The 22,979-nt window shown below is 38.7% G+C and overlaps 1 protein-coding gene across 1 annotated transcript in view; it reads right to left on the reverse strand.

Annotated features, from left to right (window-relative positions):
• RSU1 (Ras suppressor protein 1) overlaps positions 1–22,979 on the reverse strand; it is a 99,949-nt gene that overhangs the window by 45,450 nt on the left and 31,520 nt on the right. The window contains exon 8 of the mRNA XM_005518768.3: positions 15,130–15,262. Within this exon, the coding sequence (XP_005518825.1) occupies positions 15,130–15,262 (133 nt within the window). The remainder of the gene's footprint in view (positions 1–15,129; positions 15,263–22,979) is intronic.

The raw sequence follows: 22,979 nt of genomic DNA on the forward strand, positions 1-22,979 counted from the left end.
AGCTACACATGAGATGTGTGTGTCTGTGGCAGACATGGAACTGGGATTCTATCTTACAGATACCTTTCCAATTTATAGAAGGACTCAAAACTCAAATGCCCACTTACTAACCATCCAGCAGATGCTTCCAAATTTACTTTATGAGTACTCTGAACTATATAATCATTTCAAGCAAGTCTCCTTAGCCACTGTCCAAATCCACACTGCCTTTAATCCACAGAATTTAACAGTTCTTTTAACTGTAGTTTTATATATTCTACCAAAAAGCTGTCCCAAATGTGGACCAGTCCAAAACTCAGTCTGCCTTAAAATCAAGACCAGAGAAGATTAGTCCTTTCTATTCTGAATGCAAATACTACTGAGTAGCAGCCACGTAAAAAGTACACAGAGATGGTTAGTTATTTTGATACGTTAATGACAAATACAACAGCTTAGAAATTCCACGTTTCATTATAAATTTTTCCCAAGAATAAGAAGATAAAAATCTACTCTTCAAGAAAGATTCACACAGATGAAACTGTGAGTAGACTAGCAAAGAAAGCTAAAGAAAACATGCAGCTGCAGTCAGATTTTAGCATTGACAATTGGATGTTTTCAGCATGTTTTAAAACCACCACACCTTTAAAGCTGTATCTAGAAGAGAAGTAAGAGAACTGTATCTAGTTGCCTTACACCTTACATACACATCAAAGTGAACAGCCCACAGAAACCATTTTCAGCCATAACTCACTTGAACTGGAGTCAGACCAGGCAGGCAAACATTAAAGGCTACAAGACAGCAGAATTTCTGTAAGCAGCTCATCCCACAGGCAGCCTTATTTTCAGTCACACTTAGGACCACAAACACAGAAAAACATAATGCTAAAGTTAAATATGTTTCTCCTGGAAAAGCACGCACTGAGTGGAATGGGGAACAGTAGGGTTTCTTTTGTATTGTCACAGTTCTGCATCACTTGGTAGCAATGCAGAAACATCCTTTCTGGTTATTAACACAGAATAAATTCAATCTCCCCTCAGTTATTTTATTGTTACACAAAACATATGAAAGCTACCTACAAGAATTCCATTAATGAGATTTGCGTATTTTCAGCATCACTAGATTCATGCGAAACACGGGCTGTTGGAACTTTCTCCCTCCCCTATTTTCTGAACACAGGAAAAATCCAGACTTCCAATTAGCTTACTAATGCTGGCTGGGGTTAATTTTTAGTTCTTAAAAGCACTTGTGTTCTCTTCATAGGAGGTTTGCTTCATTGGTGCATGAAGCAGACTCAGGTTCTCCTCATGCCTTTGGAGACATGGCTGAGGGGCTGATGTAACCAGCCCCTGGAGCTTAAACCTGCTTCAGCTGGGCCACCACTGCTCTCTGGGCTAGTGCTGGCTGTCAGGAACTGAGTTCAAAGAGGTAATTCACACTAAAACTGCCAAAATAAGTTTCCTGCTGTATCAGCCTCTGAACACCTTTGTTTCATGGTCACGTAAGAGCCAGCAACAGCTGGGGCACACAGGAGCCTGGCATCAGCAACAGTGGTGCCCAAGGACCCAGCCCTTCCCCTCTGCACCTCGAGAGCATGGCTCAGTTATTTGGTGAACTGTCTCAGTCCCTGCGGTGCTCAGGGACCACAGGGACAACCTAAAGTGACGCTTTGTTCTTGTGACTGCTTGACTCACACATATATATTTATATTTATATATATGCATGTATGTACATATATCTGTATAAAGAAAAGAAGAAAAATCCTGCACTAAAGGTAACAATTGTGTCACGGTCATGAGTATTTTAATGAAAATGCAAGCAGAACCTCTGACTCTAGCAGTAAATGCAATACACAAGTGTCAAAAGCATGTAGTCTTGAATGATCTTTTACATGCCACTTTGTTCACCCTATTAATATGCTAGTTGTTTTTTTGATTTATCTGATAATAAATTTTTTATGACTAGTGTGTCTCATAAAAATTGCTCTGGTGCTGACTACTTTGATTAATAAGACCAAAGAATCGAAACTGTCAGAAATTCATGGGCAAGAGTAAATTACTGCCAAACATAGATTAGATATTCCATAAAATATAGACTAAAAAAGGTTGATTTGGTAATTTTATCTTGCATCAATTTGCTTGATATAATTTATATTCAGGATCATCACTGTCATTCCTTGCATACCTTTTTAAAGTCAACAATAGTGTAAATCTGAATTTTGGAGAAATAAGCAGAAGACAGAACATCCCACTACCCAAAACTCACATTTGGAATTGAGCTTGGAAGTTATATCCAGTTGAAAGGTGACTAGAACATGCAGGAGCTCAGGACCTCTGGACAATAAACCAATACGATTTCGCTGAAGCCATCCATTGTTTACATTACACACTTATTTATACATTCTAAAACTACTGTTCACACGCTCACACATCTTTTCATTGGTGCCCCTGTCCTGTCCACACACTCTACATCCACCCCTCAGTGCACAGGATTGGTTACAGTCCGTGTGTTCAACCACCCTCTGTTAGCTGGCTCTTGTGGTCCTGTTTTCTTGTTTTTCAGCCTCTTCTTTCTTATTTTTAAAACAGCTTGTGTCTCAGCAACCTTGAGAAATTTCAGAGGGTCTGATAACAAACTCTAAATATGGGTTGGCTGGAGCACATCATGGCCCAAGCTGTTCAGATACATTGCTACAAGAACCCATGTTCTAAGAGCTGCACCTTTTAAAAGCAAAATCTCTTTTACATTAAGAATCAAAACTGATACAGATATATTCATGCCTGAAGCCTATTCTAAAACTGTGATCTTTCTTCTTTGTAGGTAGCAGGTTCTTGCAACGCATCTTTGAAGAGTTCTGGATCCTGCTCTCTTTCTTGTATAACCCCCAAAACATTAAATGTGCAGAAAGTACCACAAAATTAGATGCTGAAGCAGGTCAGAGGTAGCAATCTGGGTACACATGTGCATACAGATCAGGTATAAATTCTTCCTACTGAGAGGGACCACACTTACAGCACTGGGTGCTGGATTTGCTTCATTTACTTTGGCATATATTTACCACCCTGTGACAGCAATTTCGTACAAGATGTATCTTTGTAAGATTGAAAACCTACCTGATCAAGAATTTCTATACATAACCAAAAGGATTTAGGGAATCACTGTTCCACATTTAGTGAAACAAATGCTGTTTACATTCAGCACTGGAAACAGCTTCTTAAACCATATGGCAAAACTATGAAGAGGGCTAATATTATATTATTATTATTATTATTAATAATAATAAGCTTTATTTATAAGAATTTGTGAAGCTGGAGCAAGTGAAATGGTCAGTATACTATGTAATTCTATTTACTGCTCATGCTCTTGTGCACTTCACTTTAGACTACAATTTCTTTTTTGAATCAAGTGTATTTTTAAATTATTTTTCTAATTAAGTGTATTTTTTTTTTCCTGGCATATTTGATACAGATTTTCAGTATGTCAGATTTTGAGGGTTCCATAATTAAATTGGTTGGGTACAGAATAGAAACAAAAAAAGCCATTGCAAAGCTATAGTCAATAGGTTTTGCCTAAACAGGACCTAAATTCGACTATCCCCAGATTTAATAGGCACTTGTTTGGTCAGAGGAAAGCATTGAAATGCAGGACTGAGAAATCCTGTGTCATACGTAGCAGAAGTTCTTACTTTTTAGCTTATACTTTTCAAGAAAAAGTTAATTTTTATGACAAGAATTTAAGTGAAATCTGATCATAACCATTTTCAACATTGTGTTTTATGTGTAAGGGGCTGTAAAAGTGCATATAAATGGTATGACAGTGATACCTGCAAAAATAAAATCATGGCTTTTAAGAAGTTTATCAGAGCTTGTATTACAAATGGCTACAGCAAATTACACCAGAATAATTCCAGCCTCAGCCTTCCACTGAATATATGGTTGATAAAGGCAATCATAAAATTAGAGACGCCTCTCCATCTAGCTGATAGCCCTCACCAGAAGGGCAAAAAAATTGCCAGAGATCACACAAAACTCTGAAATAATGTGAAACTGAAGGAAGAAGCTGGAGTTCAATAAAAACCAGCATGCAATAAAACAGATATGACTGCATAGAGAATAGAAATTGCAGACATATCTGCTTGATTATAAAAGTGCCACTTTTTAATTTATTTCTCAAATAAAACCAGCAAATGTGGGCAGTAACTCTTCTTGTTTGGTTATAAAGAACCAATCTGAAGAAGAAAACAAGAAAGCAAATAAACTGAATTTTGAAGATTATAAAGGGTTAAGAGACCACTATTTACTCTTAGCTGCACCACTTTACCAGAAACCCCTTATTACGTGGAAAACCGATGTTTTCCACATTAGTCCTCAACTAGTATTGTTCTGTCTGCCATTTCCAATCTATTTTTTGTCCTCTTGATGTCTCAAGGATTTTCTTTAAAATGCTCTATTTTTTTTGTCTAATGTGAAGTCCAAATTCTGTTCCCTGCAATATTGTCTCCAATGGACCAAAAAAACCCCAAAACAAAACAAAACCCCAAACAAAAAAAGCAAGCAAGCAAGCAAGGAAACAAACAAACCCCAAAACTCAAACCAGATAAAAGATTAGGCGAGTTACCCTCAGAGAGTATTAGCTGAATTTCTGAATTGCATGCATTTTGGACATACTGCCTTTGGTTAGTAACAACGGACCCCAGAAATGCTGAGAAAACCCCTTGAATCCATTGGAGCTGATGGACTCGCCAGGCCCACAGCAGTCAGAGCAGCAGAACACACTACTGCATACAAGGCTGTACAACTGTGGCAGTTCTGGTAAAATCTAAAATCAGGCAATAGAACATCACCTTTGGATACTACACACAGTGTCTTAAAATCCATCATGGATCATACAACAACCTTCACACTGAGATGTTGCTCTATAACACATTTTCCCAGAAAGTATCCTGAGGCAACTGGAGGACAATACAAGAAAAATGAATATGTTACTTGCCCTGGAAGCTTGCCCTACTAAGTTGTACCTTGCTTTGCTTTCCTTTCCTTATCTGCTTGACTTCTGCTCTCAAATAATCGAGGTGTCTGTGTTTAAACACATTTTTAACATCTTTAAAACTACTGACACCAGAATAAATTCAGCATCAGCCCCAGCTGATGTCAGATTAGTGAGTATGGTAATAAGAACTCACTACTTACCACATCAGCTGGGGCTGGTGCTGAATTCAGTCAAACCTTTCATATGTAACACTGAACTGTGAGCTGACAGCGCACTTTGATTATATTATATCCCTTAAAATGTTTTTCAGTGCTAACTACATTCTGGAAAGATGTACTTACTTGTTCTTATCTCCTCCTGTAATCCTAACCACACCATGTAGTATATTTTGCATATCTTGTTCACAGATACGTAATTCTTCTTTGAGCTGCTTTAAAATACACTGTGTACAGGCAAAGTTCGTTAAATGACCAAGGACAGCCCATACCTTCACTGTTATCTTTCATCACCTTCCAGGTCAACAAAAATAACTGTGTATTTGCTTCTAAATACCTGAGGAGAACGTTTAATGACTCAGGTCAGATCTCTGTGGAGCTCATCAGAAACATTCTCTTTGGTAATTGTCTCCCAAGACCTATCAGAGAGTTGATAATTCTTCTTAGTGTTTTATTGAAATTATGCAGTGCTCATTTTGTAATGACAATGTTGTGTAGCTGTACAAGCTAAATGCCTCACAAAATTCTATGGTTAAAGAGTTGCCTCGACCAACCAAATTTATAATATTTATAATATTCAATATTTCTTTAGGAAAAAAGCTCTCAAAATCATAGTCATACTTTAAAGCTTGTTAACGACATTCATATTACAGTCACTTCCTTTATATCATCACTAGTAAAACCCCACATCTCTTTCCCACTATTTAATCCAGAATTAATTTCAGAATAAACTAGTTCAAAATAACACAATTTGGTCTATTCGCCTTCCTTGATGCTGGAAAGATACTAGTACTTCTGTCGCTTTTTGGGTCTTTCACTGACACTAATTTAATTAAGACAGAACTTTGGTGAGTCCAGACTCAGTCAAGTTTTCTAAAACTTCTGGGTGCTTGCTCAGAGGCTTGGATGTAGAAAACCATTTCTCACAACAAAACGGTTGGTCAAGCTTCTACTTGAGGGACTGAGAAATAACTCATCTCCCCTAAATTATCACCCAGCTTGCACTGAACAGAAGCATATCAGAACATGATTTTCCTTCCCTCGTCATTATTAATAATCTATCATAGTTCAGAAAAGGGCCCATTTAGTTTCCAAGATTTATCATAATCAGATAGTTATAAGCAGTCTCTCCAATGGCTAAGAGGCTAACAAGATAGCTCCCACTTTGGATTGGCCCTCTTTCCCACTACAGAAACTTGTTTCCATCTCCTCTATCATTCTTCCTGCCCAAGATGGCAATTGCCTGCAGCTACACATCTCACTCTTTGCTTGCCTGCTTAGACCCCACGGTTCTAGGGGGTCTAAGAACCTGTTCTCTAGGCCAGGTCCTTGATCCTGTTGCTTACCAATTTCTTTCTAGTACACCTCTACTTGTTATTCATTTTGGATTTATCATTATTACCACTGACTTTTTAACACGGCTACCGATCTTGCATTGCACTATAGTTTGATACAATTTTATGTTGTTTCCCTACTCAAATCATGTACCCTACTACTGTTTCCCTAGTTTTGGTTTCATCAAGTCCTCAGCTTCAGCATTTAACTCACTTCATTGCAATTTCACTTCCAACATAACTCCAGACATCTGCCCCAGTGACATAAACCCTGGGTTATCATCCTTGACATGGTAAATGGATTACTCCATAATATTCTAAACTTGTATGAAGTTCATATCAAAGGGAATGGCAGTATCAGTAGTTACACCCATATTTATATGTGCAGTATCTGTATCTGTCAGATATATCAGGGATAGCTTTGGTTTTATTACATATCCATCTTAGCAATATATAAACAAAAATATACAGACACAGTGTTTTTATTGTTTATCTTTCAACATGGGTTCCAGTTAGCACTTTTTTAGGGAAGAGTTAGAGATTTGCATGTAAATGTTGTCTAAAGATGTCAAGACTCTGAGTCATCTATTTTCTCTGTTGGAAATAATGTACTAATATATTTATCAATTTTTAAAATACAGCCAATAAATACAACATGTTGTTGGAATACAAATCAGCATTTTCATATAAAATATACAGTACCATGTCTTCAATACAACAGAAGCAACGAAAATGACATTTTTATATTTCCCCACATCAGGTTAATAATAGACTTTTATTGGTAAATTTAATTTTTTTTACTGGTATGTGATCAAAATGTGTGAATCAGGACTATTAACACTTGTTTACATCTCAGCTATGATGGATCTTCCTTCTTGCCATCCTTTGAGAGAAGTTTAATTAGTCATGAGTTCATTTTCACAAGAGATGTGGCATCTCAGAGACTCCTACCTAACATAGATCACTTAGGTCATGTTTTTTCCACTACCTTTACCCAGTCTTTGAAACCATGCTAAAATAAATGAGGTCACAGCTACCACTGGCACAGATGTTATGTCCACATCAGGGGTCAACTGGTAAAGATGCCAGGCTAAAAAGTCACTGAAATGTTTAAGTGAGCTCCAGCAATGGAATGTTGCACACACAACACCACCTTATTTCTTGTACAGACCCAGGACAGTCACAGAGTGCAAATGAGAAGGGAAAAAGAAGTCACTACTGGTGCATGCTATAAGTGCATGAACATGAACATGAGCATGAACGTGAGCAGTCCCTCCAGGAGGGTGAGAATACTGGTTCTAGAAGTATTTGTAGAGCTGCATCCAAGAGAAAACTAATGCATGAAGCCTTCTATTCCACTGTCCTGGTTCTGTCTGGGGTATAGTTAATTTTCTCCCTAGTATCTGGTACAGTGCAGTGTTTTGGATGCAGGATGAGAACAATGTTGGTAGCACACTGATGTTTTGGTTGTTGCTGAGTAGTGCTTGCACTGAGCCAAGGACTTTTCAGTGTGTCATGCTCTGAAAGTGAGAAGCTGCACAACCTGGGACACACAGCTGGGACACACCTAGGACAGCTGACCAAACTGGACAAAGGGATATTCCAAACCATAGAACATCACGCCCAGTGTAGAAACTGGGAGGAGCTGGCCAAGAGGGACTGATTGCTGCTCAGGGATGGGCTCAGCCTTGGTCAGTGGGTAGTGAGCAATCATATTGTGCATCACTTGTTACGGTTTATTATTCTCTTTGTTTTCATTACTATTATATTTTAATACCAGTAGTATTATTATATGTACTTTGTTTCAATTATTGAATTGGTCTTAAGTCGTGCTTTTGCATTTCCTGATTCTCCTCTCCATGCCATGGAGTATAGAGGAAGGAGTGAACAGCTGTGTGCTTCTAAATTGCTGTCTGGGATGAAACCACTACAACCACAAAAGAATACTAGAGACAAAAGCAAAGAAAAATATTTGGCATTTATTGTAACCCGTCTTTCTTAGCAAGGCAGGGTAGACTCACACTGTCCAAGTTCTTTAAATCTTTACTGACCTCTGTGAATCATACAAACAGCTAAGGTGTCTGACTGAGCACTGCTGAATCAGATCTATAGATGTTTCAAGCAACTGGTCTGTGTTCTTCTATATGATCTTTATTCCCCCCAAGAAGTACAGAAACTAACCATTTGAAATTACATCTGAAATCAACTGTGCTCAGCTCTTTTTGGTACCATCACAAGATTAGACAATGACTGGGTAATTTAATTTTATTTAGAGATAGCCAAAGAAAAGCATTCTCTCTAGGTATCTCTACAGCCTAAGTGCAAAGAAAAATATTAGTATGATTTTCATAACCCTAAATGATTTTTCCTAATGAATATATAATTTATATAATAACAATTCTTAGGTTATGAAAAAAAATCAGTAATTATAAACCACTGTACAAAACTGCCATGCATGTTTATTTAAACAGGCTATTAAATGGAGGAATATGCATAATTCTTCTTCATATTAACATAAAACAGAGCCTTGCCTCCTTTAGTTTAATGTCAGTGGCACTGTGCAGTTATCTTAATATATATGGGGGGTGTCATCTGAATTTTTCACTGAAATATCAGATGTGAATCTAAGATCTGCCTGCATCACAGACACGCTGTCCTCTGCCACAAGTAATCATGTCATGAACTCCTACCCAAGTGATCAGTGCTCACTGAAACAAGACTTTGGCCTTAATTTCTTCTGTTGGAAGACTACTTCTCCCTTAATAATTAGAGACCTTCCTTCAAATACACACCCGACCAGCTTATTTATATTTCTTCCTATGCCCAGCATTTTTTAATGCCTTAAATGAAGTTTCTTCCTCCCCCTCTCCCTTCCAATGACAGCCATGACCTCTATTAGGCTTGACTTTGCTAAATAAATCAAGTACCTTTTAAATTTCCTCTTCTTTCTTCATCCATTTCTCTATCCTATTATATTTCCACACTCTTCCTGCTCCTGCCTGAATTCATCTTTCATGAACATAATGACCACAACTGCAAAATATTTCCTTTTCTGTACTGGAAAATTTCCACTCTTTTAGCCAAGCTCTGGGGATTGTTTATCTTTCTCTCCCCCTCACTCCAGCATATCACACCAGTGGCCCGCCTGTAACTAATGCACACCCAAGCCTTCCTCTTTGTTTGCTAATTCTTACTGTGTGGTATGCTGATTCTTTTCTATGCTGCTAGCTTTGCACCCATCAGCAAACTTAATTTAAACACTCCTGCTTTTTGTTCTAACATTAAAGAGAAATCGGATTCTTGGAGGTCATAGACTGTGCTGCACAAGTAACACCATTTCATGATTGTCTCCCTTCATATCAGTTCAACCTGATGATGCCTCCATATGAACTGCTGGCAAATTCCCACCTTCTCAATGTGCTTCCCAAGAACCAACATATGGATTTTTCATGCTTGACCTCTTTTCCACTCTGTAAGAGGTGGCTTTACCGATTATCACCTTTACATCATTGGACAACACCAACCATGTAGATGGCTTAACTTAAACAGGCTCAGTAACTGTGGAACAAGATCACCAGTTATTTCAAGATACTATTTGTATTCTAGTGTAATGCTCTGAGTATCTTGCCAGTTTCCTTGAGTTGTTAAAAATAAATCCTGAAATACTCTTCATTAATGTAACCCAGGAGAGGAATCTGTTCCTTCATGACCTGTGTCTGTTGCCCTGGAAGCAGCAGCTGCATAATAGTGGGGTTCAGTACAACAACTCATTCCCAAGAAGCTGGGGAGATTGTCTCTATACAGAGGGCTGAATCAAGAGTGGATTTTTCCACATTGTCACTGCCGATGAAATGGGGTTTTCAATTACAATGCTTAGCACAGATCAACCTGTCTGGGGAAACCTATGTTCCAATGCTGCCAAGTGATATATGCTCAGCACTGCATTTGTCAAATCATTTCCTCTGCTAAGAGTTCATGTGTCAGTCTTGAAAAAGGCTTGCTCTTCTACTACCTTTCCTGATGGAAATGTGAAAAGTGCAACTTACTTCCTTTCACAAAACATCTTGTTGAGCCTCTTGACTCCAAATTGACTGCCTTGTGGGGAAAATCTGCTTTCTAGAGACTTAAAAATGGTGTGACTGTTCTATCACAATGCTGTCCCGCTGGAATACGGAGTCAAACAGTGAAACTACAATCATTAGATAGATAAAGTGTTAAAAGGGGATTGCTGGGTTTAAGAACAGTTTAAAAATGCACTCAGGACCCAGCAATTTCTTTTGTTTTACCTGGGATTACTCTATCAGATGTTGAAGTCTGCAACAGACTCTACTGTGATAAAATCAAAATCACTGTTCTTTCTGTTACAAGCATGCAAAGAACAAGTTCCACATGAAGATGGTTGAAGAGCACATGAATAATTCCAGAAATGTACCCAAAGAGCAGCTTTCTGGACTAACTTTGCTGTAAATGCCAGCAGGCAAATGCTCTCACTGGTACCAATTGCACATCTCAGTTTTATCTCATCTTAATCAAATCCCTCATTATTTTACATCAATCCTAAGGAACATAATATAATTTTGTTCTCCATAGGAAGACTCATTGTTTTGAATAGGAGAATTCATTGTTTTCTTTCAAACATTTAAGCCTGTCTGCACTTATCTACGTACACTGTGACCACTAAATCACACAATACATCATCTCTGTCAGTATCCTAGACAGAGGAGATCCTCTGAGAATATGCTTACAACATAAAGGTCACTCTGAAAGTTGACTAAAGGCATGAATAAAAAATAAAACATTTAGTTAAGTCCTTTGAGGACACGAGGTTGCCATTATCCTTCACTGTTTAAGCAAGTTCTTCAACTGCTTTTCAACACTATCATGACATCAGACAGAGTTTAACGGCAGTTCCTAAGTATATGTAGGATCAAAGCCAAAATTCAGCTTACTAAAGTTTCAGAAAGTTACACAGCAGTGAGAGATTAAGAACCATTATATACTTGGCAAACTGACCTATTTCCAAACGATGCTGTCACAAGATGATATGCGCAGTGGGCGTATTTTAGCCAACAAAAGCTAGCAAAGTGCCAAGAGCTGCTGAATTTCCTGTTAAGAATTAAGAGCCCCTCCACACACATTTTCCAGCACAATATATGGTCCATCTTTTTGTCAGCCCAAGTCTTCCTTGAAAAATTAGGGTTGAAAGAAATCAACCCAGGTACCATTTCTCATGAAAGGTAAGGAAATTAAAGGAAATGAAAGAAGCTACAAAGTAAAAAGAGCTGATCTGAGGGTCTCACTGGTTAACATGCTTCTAAAGTCAAGTGTAATTCCAGTTTTATACTTGGTGCGTGATTACCATGTAAAACAGGAGTGTGGAAATGTAAAAGTATGCAAGACAAATGACATTTTATCTTTAGACATAATCATCCCTCATGGGTGTCATCCCTACTTATCAATTAATCACTAGAGCATGAATATCCCAAGACAAGGCTAAAAATGGGATGTAATTTTTCACTAAATATGCTTGAAACAGCCAGTACATTTCACAAAGGAAAGAAGAGGTTTGTGATCTATTTGGTTGCTGCTTCCCAAGTGCAACCTCACAGAATCAGAATGGAGATCCCTGACACTGACTGCAATGATGGCTTATGCCAGTCTTCAGGAGAAACCTCAAGGTTTATTTACAAGACTGCAAGTGAGTAAGTGCACTGTCAGGACCTACTGAGTTACCTTCTGCTTTCTGGCTACGTTAGCAGCACTGAGCAAAGTTCTAGCCATCGCAAACACAAAATAAAATGTATTAGCATATCCCCCTTAGTGAAAATGTAATTTAGTGAGTCCCTGAAACTTGGCATTGTGATTGTATGAGCCTACCCTCACTGTCTTAGCTGGTCTAGACAATGTGAAACTTGTAAAAAAAGCAGTCTGTATTACCAAACAGCTAGCAATAACAACGGGCATAGGGAAACAAATCTCTGTCTCTCAAGCTCAAAATTCATCTGCCATACAGATGCATAGCTCTGGTTTATGAGAGTACATCTTCCAGTACCTGAAAGCAAACTTACTGGTCTGATGGTCAGCTGCTGATGTATGTTCCATCTTCTTAGCGCTGCAAGTGAGGTCAGCTAAGCAGCTTCCTATCCAATCATTAATTTAACTGTGCTGCTTTGCCTCACTGTAATAGTTAAGATGTCTGGATCTATCAAGTGTTGAAAGATTTTTTTATTTTGGCGGAATGAGCAATAAAACACAAAAACTCAAGAACTTGTGTTCTAACTTTACTTATTTAGATACCCACAGGGAAAAATACTAAATTCACATATCAACCTTGTAATGTTCTTAACAGAAAAAAAGACACGCTACCTGTTCAGAGGCTCTGAAAGAAAAAGGCAGTTGAAGAAGCTGTTTAGTCATTAGCAGGAAAATATTAAAAATTCCACCACAATACTTTTAATTTCTCCTGAGTGAATAGCTTATCTGCTTTTGTGCGCAATAATGCTACCAGACCTGTTACCTAGACCATGCCACTGCTTTTGAGTTTTAACTCCTAAAATCAAATGCAAACAGAGGAATGTCTTTAGGACATGGCATCCCAGTAATCCTCAATCACATATTTAGAGAAAACTATAAATAAAAAGAACAATCTTTTTTCACTAGAAAAATCCATGAACTCTCTTTTAAGTAGGGGAAAAAAGAAAAATCAAAACTCAAAAAATGTTACTACTGGTTTTCTAACAAATTTACTGATGCTTTTAATTACTGATTTAAATACGAAATGGTCATATGCTGAAAATCTAAAATTGACACCTAATTATTAACATCTCCATGCATTTGGTTTTCATCACTGATCTTTGAAAATTATGACACATTAATGTAATAAGCTTCTAAAATCAAAGTAGAAACCACGAAGGAGCCACAGAAAGATTATTTGATTTTGATTTTTCTCCCTATTAATGACCAGAGTCTGATTCTGCTTATACCATTAACTATACAGGTTTCAATTATTTATTGTGGACAAAATCAAAATTAGCCCATTAGCCAATAAGACACTGCTGCGCCTAGCAAAGAGTAAGACAACAAACATAATATGGCTAACTTAGAACAAAGAACAACAGCTGAGGAAACTGATGAATTACAAAACCTTTCTCATCAATTTTGATTACACAAGGAAAGATGCCAGAGCAGTTTAATCTACACATAGATGCACATTTTATTTTTTTTTCAAATTATAGGTACATAATTACAGCTTCCCCCCCACTCCATTCCCCACAACAATATCAGTCAAATTCTCAAAACACCACTTCAGTCCTTAAAATTTTGCTACCTTCATGATGCCCAGAGTGTGCCCGGACAGAAGTGCATGAGGGTCCCTAACCTACACTGCTCAGCAAACAGAAATATAAAATTGACAATATAAAGCAAAACTACAAAACATTATCAAGGAAGTGAGATGCAGGTACATGATGAACAGTGGGGAGGGTTGCTCCAAGGAGATAGGCAGCTGCTTCCCTACATCATGTCTGTAGTACAGAGTACTACTGCAAGAAGGGTGTTGCAGCCTACTTAAATCTATGAATAAATCTGACTTGAGAACACGAATTAAAGCATAAATATCAGCACCCTTCTGAGACATGCAATTCTTGCAACCACTCTCCCATCTGTGATTCTTTTAATTTAAAATTCTGTAAATGAAGAACAATAGTCTACAAAAGCTATCGTTGGGTCATTTAGTTTCATATAGAAATTTGCATTTCAGTTACTTAATTGGAATCACACAACTGTCACTTGTGAATACCCTTCTCTGGTAATTTTGCTCAGAGAGCAACCATATAAAAGATTGTCAGAAATGCTTCTGAATTATTAAAATACAGTTTTTACATAAAGACAAAATGCAAAAACTAACTTTCTAATCCAGGTTGTACTGTTGTTGTACTACCCACTGCTCCTAGGGAAACAGCATCAAGATCGCTGCTAGACACTGAAAAATAGCTTCCCATCTAAAGAATAACACTGAGATCTTTATTTAAAAAAATGTTACAATTTAGTGATTGATTAAAGATATTATTTCCTAAACCAATGGTCAGCACTTGTACATGGAATCTTGCAATAAAATGGAGAAGCCCAGCACGCACATTTACACTGTAGAAGAAAGCACTAGTACTTGTATTTGATTTACTAAGCTTGTAGACTTTTGCAAATTAGTCCAGATCAAACCAGGTTTGAAGTCTCTCAAAACATGACAACAGGCATCCAAAAACATTAACAAATATCTGTTTCAATCTACAAAGCTGTACTGAACATACCTAAAATTAGTACTTCTCAAAAGGCTTGTAATGCTTATTGTACATCTCTCATGTTACACAACAGCTCTTAGAAATAAAAAATGCAGGCCAGTATCAAACAGTCTTTGTGCTTTCCTAACTTGTCTACATGACAGTTACCTTCTTCTTTGCAAAATTCCCTAATAAAAATGTACAGGCTTGAATATTTGTCCTGAATACCAAGTTACTGCAAGTATTATGAAAGATGTGTGTAGCTGGTAACACTTTGCCCAACACACTACAGGGAAGAAAACAAATAGCACAGCTACAATACATAATGTAATACTTACTATTTGTATGTTTCTGAACGAATGTATTCAAAAACATGAGATACTCCCAGCTGGAACTGATCAGCAATAGGGGTAACCCAGGGATTGTTCTCTGCTTTGAAGACTTGTTTTTGACCAGTCAAATCCAAATTACCTGAAAGAGATTAAACAAAACATCATATGAAAAATATTTGAAACATGAAAAATTTGAAAGAAATACCTTGCTGTGAGCGTAAAAACTTTTTATTCATTTCAGAGAGTGCAACCATAATAAAAGAAAATATTTCAGTCTTAGCCAAGAGGAATAGAAGGACATAGTAGTTCCTACGATGGATGCAGTTCCACTCTACTTGTTTCAGTGCTGCTACACATTACAAAGCAGTATTTATTAAATTAGTTTTGAGTGTGACTTGATAATTCACCTGCTCACTATCTCCACTATGATCTGCAGGAATGAAAGGAAAATGATTCTCTGGTAGAAGTCTGCTCTGCTGAAGCTTGGCATTGCAAAGCATCCTCAATCCCTGCTCCAAGGGCTTTTTACATTGCCAGTGCCCAGCATGTCATCTACACCAAGATAATCGCTCTGATCTGTGGTTAGAGTGACACACACTCACAAAAGCAGACAAACAACACCATCCTTGTAACATGGCAGTTTTACCTATTCTGTTGACAGAAATGTAAGGGATCTATCATGGGCTTGCTCAGGGGTTTTTTTGTTAATTTTGTAAAAGTTTACCACCCAAGCCCAAACCCAGCACATGCTTCACTGAAACTCCTCATGACTATGGATACAAAGAGCTGAATTCCAGGACAGTCTAGCCATTGAAATATTTTGTGTTCTTTAAATTAAGAAATCTGTGGCACACTTGCAATTTATTTTTGTGAATATTACAATGAAGAGAGGCCTACTCTTCCCCCATAAATCAACAATAACTAAACCACAATAATATAAAATAATCTTTAACTATGGGGAACAAACCAGCAAAATATTTAAAGGGTTCTGACGACTGACTGAGCCAAGCTACTGGTGAAATCTGAAATCAGCCTGATACCACAGCTTTCCAAAATGAAAGGGGCGGGACCAGTGCAGGCAAGTGGAGCTGCTGCAAGCCTTGGGCTCACTTTGGCTACACATTCTGCATGACAGCTAATCCTTGGCGTATTCCTCTCTGTAAAAGGGGTTAACACAATTAAAGACAGGCCATTATATGGTGTGAAAAGATGCCAGGCATCTCCTACCAGCCTATCACGGAGTCACTGTTACCTTAACAAGCTCATCTGCCAGCTGTCTGTGGCAGGCTGGTCTGAGCCTGCAGCGGCAGGAGCATCCCCCACAGCCGTCAGTCAGGCAGCAGCCGCCCGCCGCCGCACGCTTCAGTGCACCTCGTCTGCTTTATTAAGGGACTCAGCAGCCCTGTTCTAACAAGGATCAGGAAAAAGGATTAAGTACTGTGACAAAGAGGACCTAATAAGCTAGAAAGCAGTGTGACTAAATCTGTGCTGGCTGATGGCATGGGCTGGCGCTCTCGCCATCCAGATCTCACGCAGAAGCTGCTGGGGAAGCTGGCCAGAGTGGCGATCGGCCCTGACCCTCTGACCAGGGCTGCTGGGAAGATCATGTATCACTCTGGGGCTTGCTTTGCAATTTGGATTTCCCATTTTATTACCTGCAAAAAATCCTGGGTGCTGTTCTTTGAAACTACCAACACTGCAAGCACCCTGTAGGTGGGGCATCAAGGTAAAATGGTCAATCTGTGTACAGTAGTAATAAAAGCAGCTAAAATTAATAAAAGCAGTTAAATTTGGGGAGGCAAGCTTAGCCCCATCACAGGTTAAGTTCAATGCTGCTCATAGGAATATCACATTTAGTCAAAATCTCAATTATCTGAGGTCTCAGCTGAATCCTCTTGTCCCAAGCTGTGTCAGAAATTTACCATCCAGGGAAGGCTGCTGCATGTTTCCATTTCCACAGTACAGTGTGCCCACTTCTATTTCAAATACCACATGGCCCATTTAAATGTAATTAATTGTAATAATTACTACTCTATTACAGCCAAAGGAATCTTACAGCAAAAACCAAGACTACTCAAGTAGAATAACCTGTAGGCTCCCAAGTCAATGTAATAGCTTTATTTTCCTCTGTCTTCTCTTTTTTTCCCAAAACACACTGGAGGGCAGGTACAAATATTTCTTTTCACCTTCAGAGGGAAGCAGGGGCCTTAATTAATCTAATTACAGAGGAAACTGGGGCACACAAAATTTCAGCATCCACACCAAAATCCACCCCTCCATGCCCAGGACGTCCTTCTGGGAGCCTTGCCAGCAGCAGCTGGCCTGGCAGCCCATCCCACCAGCCACCTAGAGCTGGAGTGAGAGCCTAGGGATTTTAAGTGAAGAATTTAATCAAGTGTGGTAGTGAGAAAAGGAACAACTTGTCTGTCCTCATGGCAAGCACCAGGTTCTCTGCCGGTGAGTGAAGGAGGGCTGCCCTACAGAAGACAGGAAGGACAGAGCAACCACTTCTTTAAAAACCTCCCTGTTTGATACAAAAATTTCCATCTGGAAATGAAGGGCAGAAATAGACAGAAAAATAAGCAGGATAAGAAGTTACAGGGAGAGTGTCCCACTGTTGGGAAGGTAGAATTAGAAAGAAATTATAAATATGACTCTTTAGCCAGAAAGGCTAAGGAAGAAATACAAATGAAAGCACGGTTCGAATAATTCAAAGAAACTGGTCTGGTATGCCAGAACACATTCTTTCCCCCAATAAAACTAAGACCCCTCTCCCCAGCCTTATAAGGAAAGCTCTGAAGGACCCTGAGATAACTAAAAATATGCAAAAGCAGCGATTTCTATAGGTCGCACACAAATGTTACTGTATTAGTATACTTAGGAAGATTGGTTAGTAAAGGAATAGACTATTCAAAGGTATACTTACATAAGAAATTGTAAAGGAGAGCTCGGCCCTTTTTTCCCCGGCTCTCTCACTTTTGTTCTGTTACTCTCTTTCTTAGCAATCTTAGGTCTTGAACTCATGTATTCATATTTTACCCTCTTTTATATTGTTCTCTCCGAGCCTGCTTTGAGCTCTATCTGCAGGCTCCTAGCAGGCTCTCTCTCTCCCATGCCCTGAAATAAACTACTAACATCTAACTCAACTACAGAGGTCTCTGCCATGTCTCGGACCGTCAACACCCAGAAGCGTCTCTTACATCCCACCTCATCAGAACTAGGTAAGAAATGGAGTCTAACCCTCCTGACACAAGGCAAGCCATTTGAGCACAAAGAAGCCACATAATTAAAAATGAGACAGAAGGGAAAAGCGTCTCTCCTGCATCACCATACAGTGCTTGGGGCCATATCCTGGTGTCCTTTCTGTGCTTACAGCTAAAAAAAAAATCCATGAATCAAGGGCATACATACCTAATTCTACTGTGGCTGCAGGACATCCAGGAGTCCCAAGCACATAGCTAGTCTCAGTAACATCTCAGAAACAGTATGTGCTGGGGTGGCCAAACACACAGGAGCACTGCATGGACCCTTCTGCTGCCGTGCACAAGACAAATCCAGCAGTGTGGAACAGACAATCACACCTGCCTGAAGCAATGGCTCTGGCACCAGGCTCACCACAGGAGTGCTGAGCAACCAGACATGTGTCCCTATCCCCCAGCCCCAAAAGTCTCCTTGCCTAGGTGATTTTTTATGGCAGCACCATGTTAGAAAATACTGTTATTTGACCCCTGCAGCACTAGAGCCAGGGAAAAAGCCATGGCAGATGCACCTTTATGCATATTGTCTAACCACAGCATCAGCAGAACACTGTCCCCAGGGCTTTCAGAAATTTATATACTGTTCTGCTACATGGATCACATCAAATCCCTTAGACACTTTTAGTAAGCAAAATACAGAATTACCTCTAGCAACATGCCAGCACTGAAGATTCAATCACAAAATGTTAGAATAGGAGACTGCATTGGTCACTGCTGTTTTGTTCTTTCCATACACATCTACCTATTAAAAAATATTTATCATTTCCATAATTTGTCACAACTGTTTCATTAAAATTGTATTTGTTCATTATGGAATTAAAGTTCTTGCTATTTTGTCATATTGAAAGAGATCAGCTCCACCAAAAGCCATCACAGTCATAAGCCTCTGGTAAGGAGGAAGAACAGGCCATCCTCAAGGCTAGTAAGCACAGTCCCTTTCCTGGGGCACAAAAACGTTATTCAAATTATTTTTGAGTGCTTCTAAAATTATTCTAATAAATCATCAAAACTATATGTCCCAGAATCCCAGTTTAACATGCTTAAAGAACCTTCTAAGTCCAATGGGTGCTTTTTTTACTCTATCTTGAGTAAATATAGACTTCCAAGTAGGAAGACTGCAAAGTGGACACTGCTGCTACCAGCAAGTGGACACTGAAAAGAGAACAGAACCTGAAAAAGTGAAGAGCAGAGATCTAACATCTGACTGCTGTGGATGACCTGCACAGAATGACCAAAAGCCTTCTAAGAGGAGCCATCTGTGTGGTCTCAGAAATGCCTGATCTTGGCATTTTTATTTCTGTCTCCCCACTCATTGTATCTAAAGATTATCTTGAATCCTTAAATTTGATAAGATCCCTGTGATTTAACTTCTTTGTTTACCCCACCTCAAAACCAAATTGCTCCTAATGCCCAACTACTAAGCTGTGCAGACCTGAAAACTGTCTAATGCCCAAATCTCTTGTTAGCTGCCACCTGGGACCTACAGTAAATAGACCTACACCAAAATCCTTGTAAACTCAAGTGCAAAATCAAAGTGTGCACAATTTTAATTTTAATGTGTTCTAACTTAGGTCATCCATTAACAAAAAATACCATTTATCACTTCCTAAACTCAGAGCATCTACAGCCATGGGCAGGCAGAAGAGCCACCTCATATGACAGTGGGCACACCTCATTCTGAGAGACATTTAAAGGATCAAAAGGCAGCTACACTTTCCTGTCTCAATGGATCTGTCCTGCAATTGAACTAAAAAAATTATCATTTATGATTCTTGTTATTTTCCTGCAGTATTGTTGAAATAAAAAGTGGTTTGTGTGAACATTCATGTTTTGCTGAAATGCCTCCTAAGGTCAGAAAAGAGCTCATGATAGAAAATCAAGTACTGCCTCCCACAGTCATCTTTGCAGAGAGTGTCAGAGCCAGTAATCACTTTGGCCAAGGGTGCCTTGAGACATCTCAGGCTACTCCTGTCCATTAGACCTAGCCTGCAAGCACCCCTTATATATACAGCTACAAGCCCCTCATCCTCTTGTGATGCATGCTATATAAATTGTGTAGTATTTACCCAGTGGGTGTATATTGGAGGTACAGTAAGGTATGACTAGTGTACCTAGGCATTACTTCAATACGTACAAAAGGAAAACAGAATGAACACAAAACTGGCTTGTCCTTTTCACTTGAATGCCCCCTGGCAACACTTTAAATACTTTCAAAAACTAAAAGGTGAAATTAAGTAATTAAACAACTGTGACATTTGAGAGTTGAACATTGGCATTCAGCATAAGAAACATGATCCTAGCTGTAAAATGCCAGATCAACGCTTCTTTGTAATGGTTTAAATTCATCCCCAGTGGAGCTTCATTAAAATCAATGGATATAATTTTTAGCCTGTATACTGTTGAGTTTCACGTCTGTGTCCTGTTGATACTCCGACTCACCTCCCAGTCTACCTCTGCTTCACTGACCTCAAAGAGAGTCCTCAAGCTGTAACACATCCCTTTTAGTGATTCCTCTTAAGACTGCAATTCAAACATTCTTTCCCCTTACAACACAAAGGTCTTATTCTCTGTCGTACATATAACAGGAAGAACAAAATTAGTTTTAGTAATTTATTTAGATATAAATACCTCTGAATCCAGTTTTATTAAATGCTAAGTAAGGGATCAATCCACTGCACGAAATTTAAACTTAGGTTGTATGTAAAAATATGTCTGTCCTGGCTTGTTTTAGACTTGCTTTACACTACAGGCTTATAATTTTTATTACTTTTGTGGCAGTTGCTTTGTCTCAATAGCGATAGAGAGATTGCTCTAAGTGTGGGGGTGGAAGGAATATAATGCCTATTATGTCATAAAAAGGACACCAAAGCAATTAATTGTGAATGATGTCTTAATACCTACGCAAAAAACCAAAACTATATACTCATTTCTATGCCACAAAGTATTACCAAAAGCCAGTGATTTTTACCCCAATCTTAAGCACATGGAAGGCCGTGCACCAGTAACTCATACAATTCCTATAAACATATAAGATGATTTCTGCTTTGAAGACATAGCACTTTTGAAGGATTAGTAGCAGAAGACAGTAGATTTAAACAGTATTTATAGAAGAGCAGTAAGACAACAGAGTGAAGTCTTATTGTACCTAAGTGCAGTGTGACTCAATCTCTTTGGAACCTGTAGAAATATTCATGGAAATATTCAGTATGATAAACAAATCTACATCTCCACAGCATATGTCAAAAATACAAATTTGCTTACTGATGAGCTCCTATGCACTAAGAGAGAACAACTAAGTTTAGTAAATCTAAACCTAGACTGAAATGCCTCCAAAAGATCAATCCCAGCAACACTTCCACCCTCTTACCCCTACGTCCTTATACTGGAGAAGGTCTAACAGTATCACTTCAAGTCACCAGCACTTCAGAGTACTCTAAAATAGCATTTGTGGTGGTTCTACATAATATGGGAAAAGGTTCAAGTGTCAGATAACAAGAAATCAGATTCAGTACATGCAAATAAATTAGATACTCCAGAGTATCCATCACACAAAAGCAGGCTGGAAATCTTCCCCTGGCTCCTTTCCTAACCCAACAGATGGGAATACCTGATATCTCCCCTGTGAGTGTTAGGAAGCCCCAAGGTAAGAGAAGGCTGAGGGAGCAATCTGAAAGCCAAACACTGAACCCTAAGTCCATCCTTGGTTTTACAATTACTTCCAGGGAGTCAAAACAGGTTTTGCAAACATCACATGTTATTCTTACAGCTTCTTAGATGTACATGATGGTTTCCAATAATGAGTTCAGAGATGAGACCCCAACTCCAGCAATGACCTGAATACATACAACAATCAGTTGAACTGTGTCAGTTCAATCACTGAAGAGCTTACAAACACATTTCAAACAGAAAAACATCTGGTCTGAAAAACATCAGAAGATGAAGAAGAACTCTGCCAGTTGTGTCTTGTTCTAATGGTTCATCACTGTCAAAATACATTCTTTACTTCCATGCTGAACTAAGCTGACTTAGCTCTAAAACACTGCTGCTCCCTCTGTCCATCTACAAGGGAGAAAGAGCACCTCTGCTTTTTTCTCATGGAGTGAGTGAGGATCAGCAGCCAAATGTTCTCTCACTCTTTACTTTGATAGGTTAAATAGTCTCATATAATGTGATCCCATAGTAGCTACTCCATTTGCTTCAACTCTTCCTAAGAGGAACATAGCTGAAGTAAATCAAGTAAAAGCAGATCAATTAAATCTTGAATTTGAATGAATTCTTTACCCTTGATGCAAACGTGAAGCGTTAGAGGGCAAACTGGTATCGCCACAGCTTCAGCTATTACAATTTTATGGGAAGAGAATTTTACCCTCCAGCATGTTTCATAGGAGAGAGTTTAAAACAAAGTAAATGAGTCCTGAGATGTTTATACAAAATTCCAGCATCAAAGCAAAGGTCAGCCAGAATCTTTATACCAAAGTATAATGGAAACTCTGACACTTCAGAATGTGTCAGGACTGAAGATGAAGCTTGGGAAAGAGAAGAGGATGAATAAAATGCTGAACTACCACCTTACACCACACTTCAGGTATTAAATACAGA

This window comes from Pseudopodoces humilis, chromosome 1 (assembly GCF_049639895.1).
Source record: "Pseudopodoces humilis isolate 2021_Gansu_Grassland_sample_001 chromosome 1, ASM4963989v1, whole genome shotgun sequence".
In the NCBI taxonomy this organism is placed as follows: Eukaryota; Metazoa; Chordata; class Aves; order Passeriformes; family Paridae; genus Pseudopodoces; species Pseudopodoces humilis.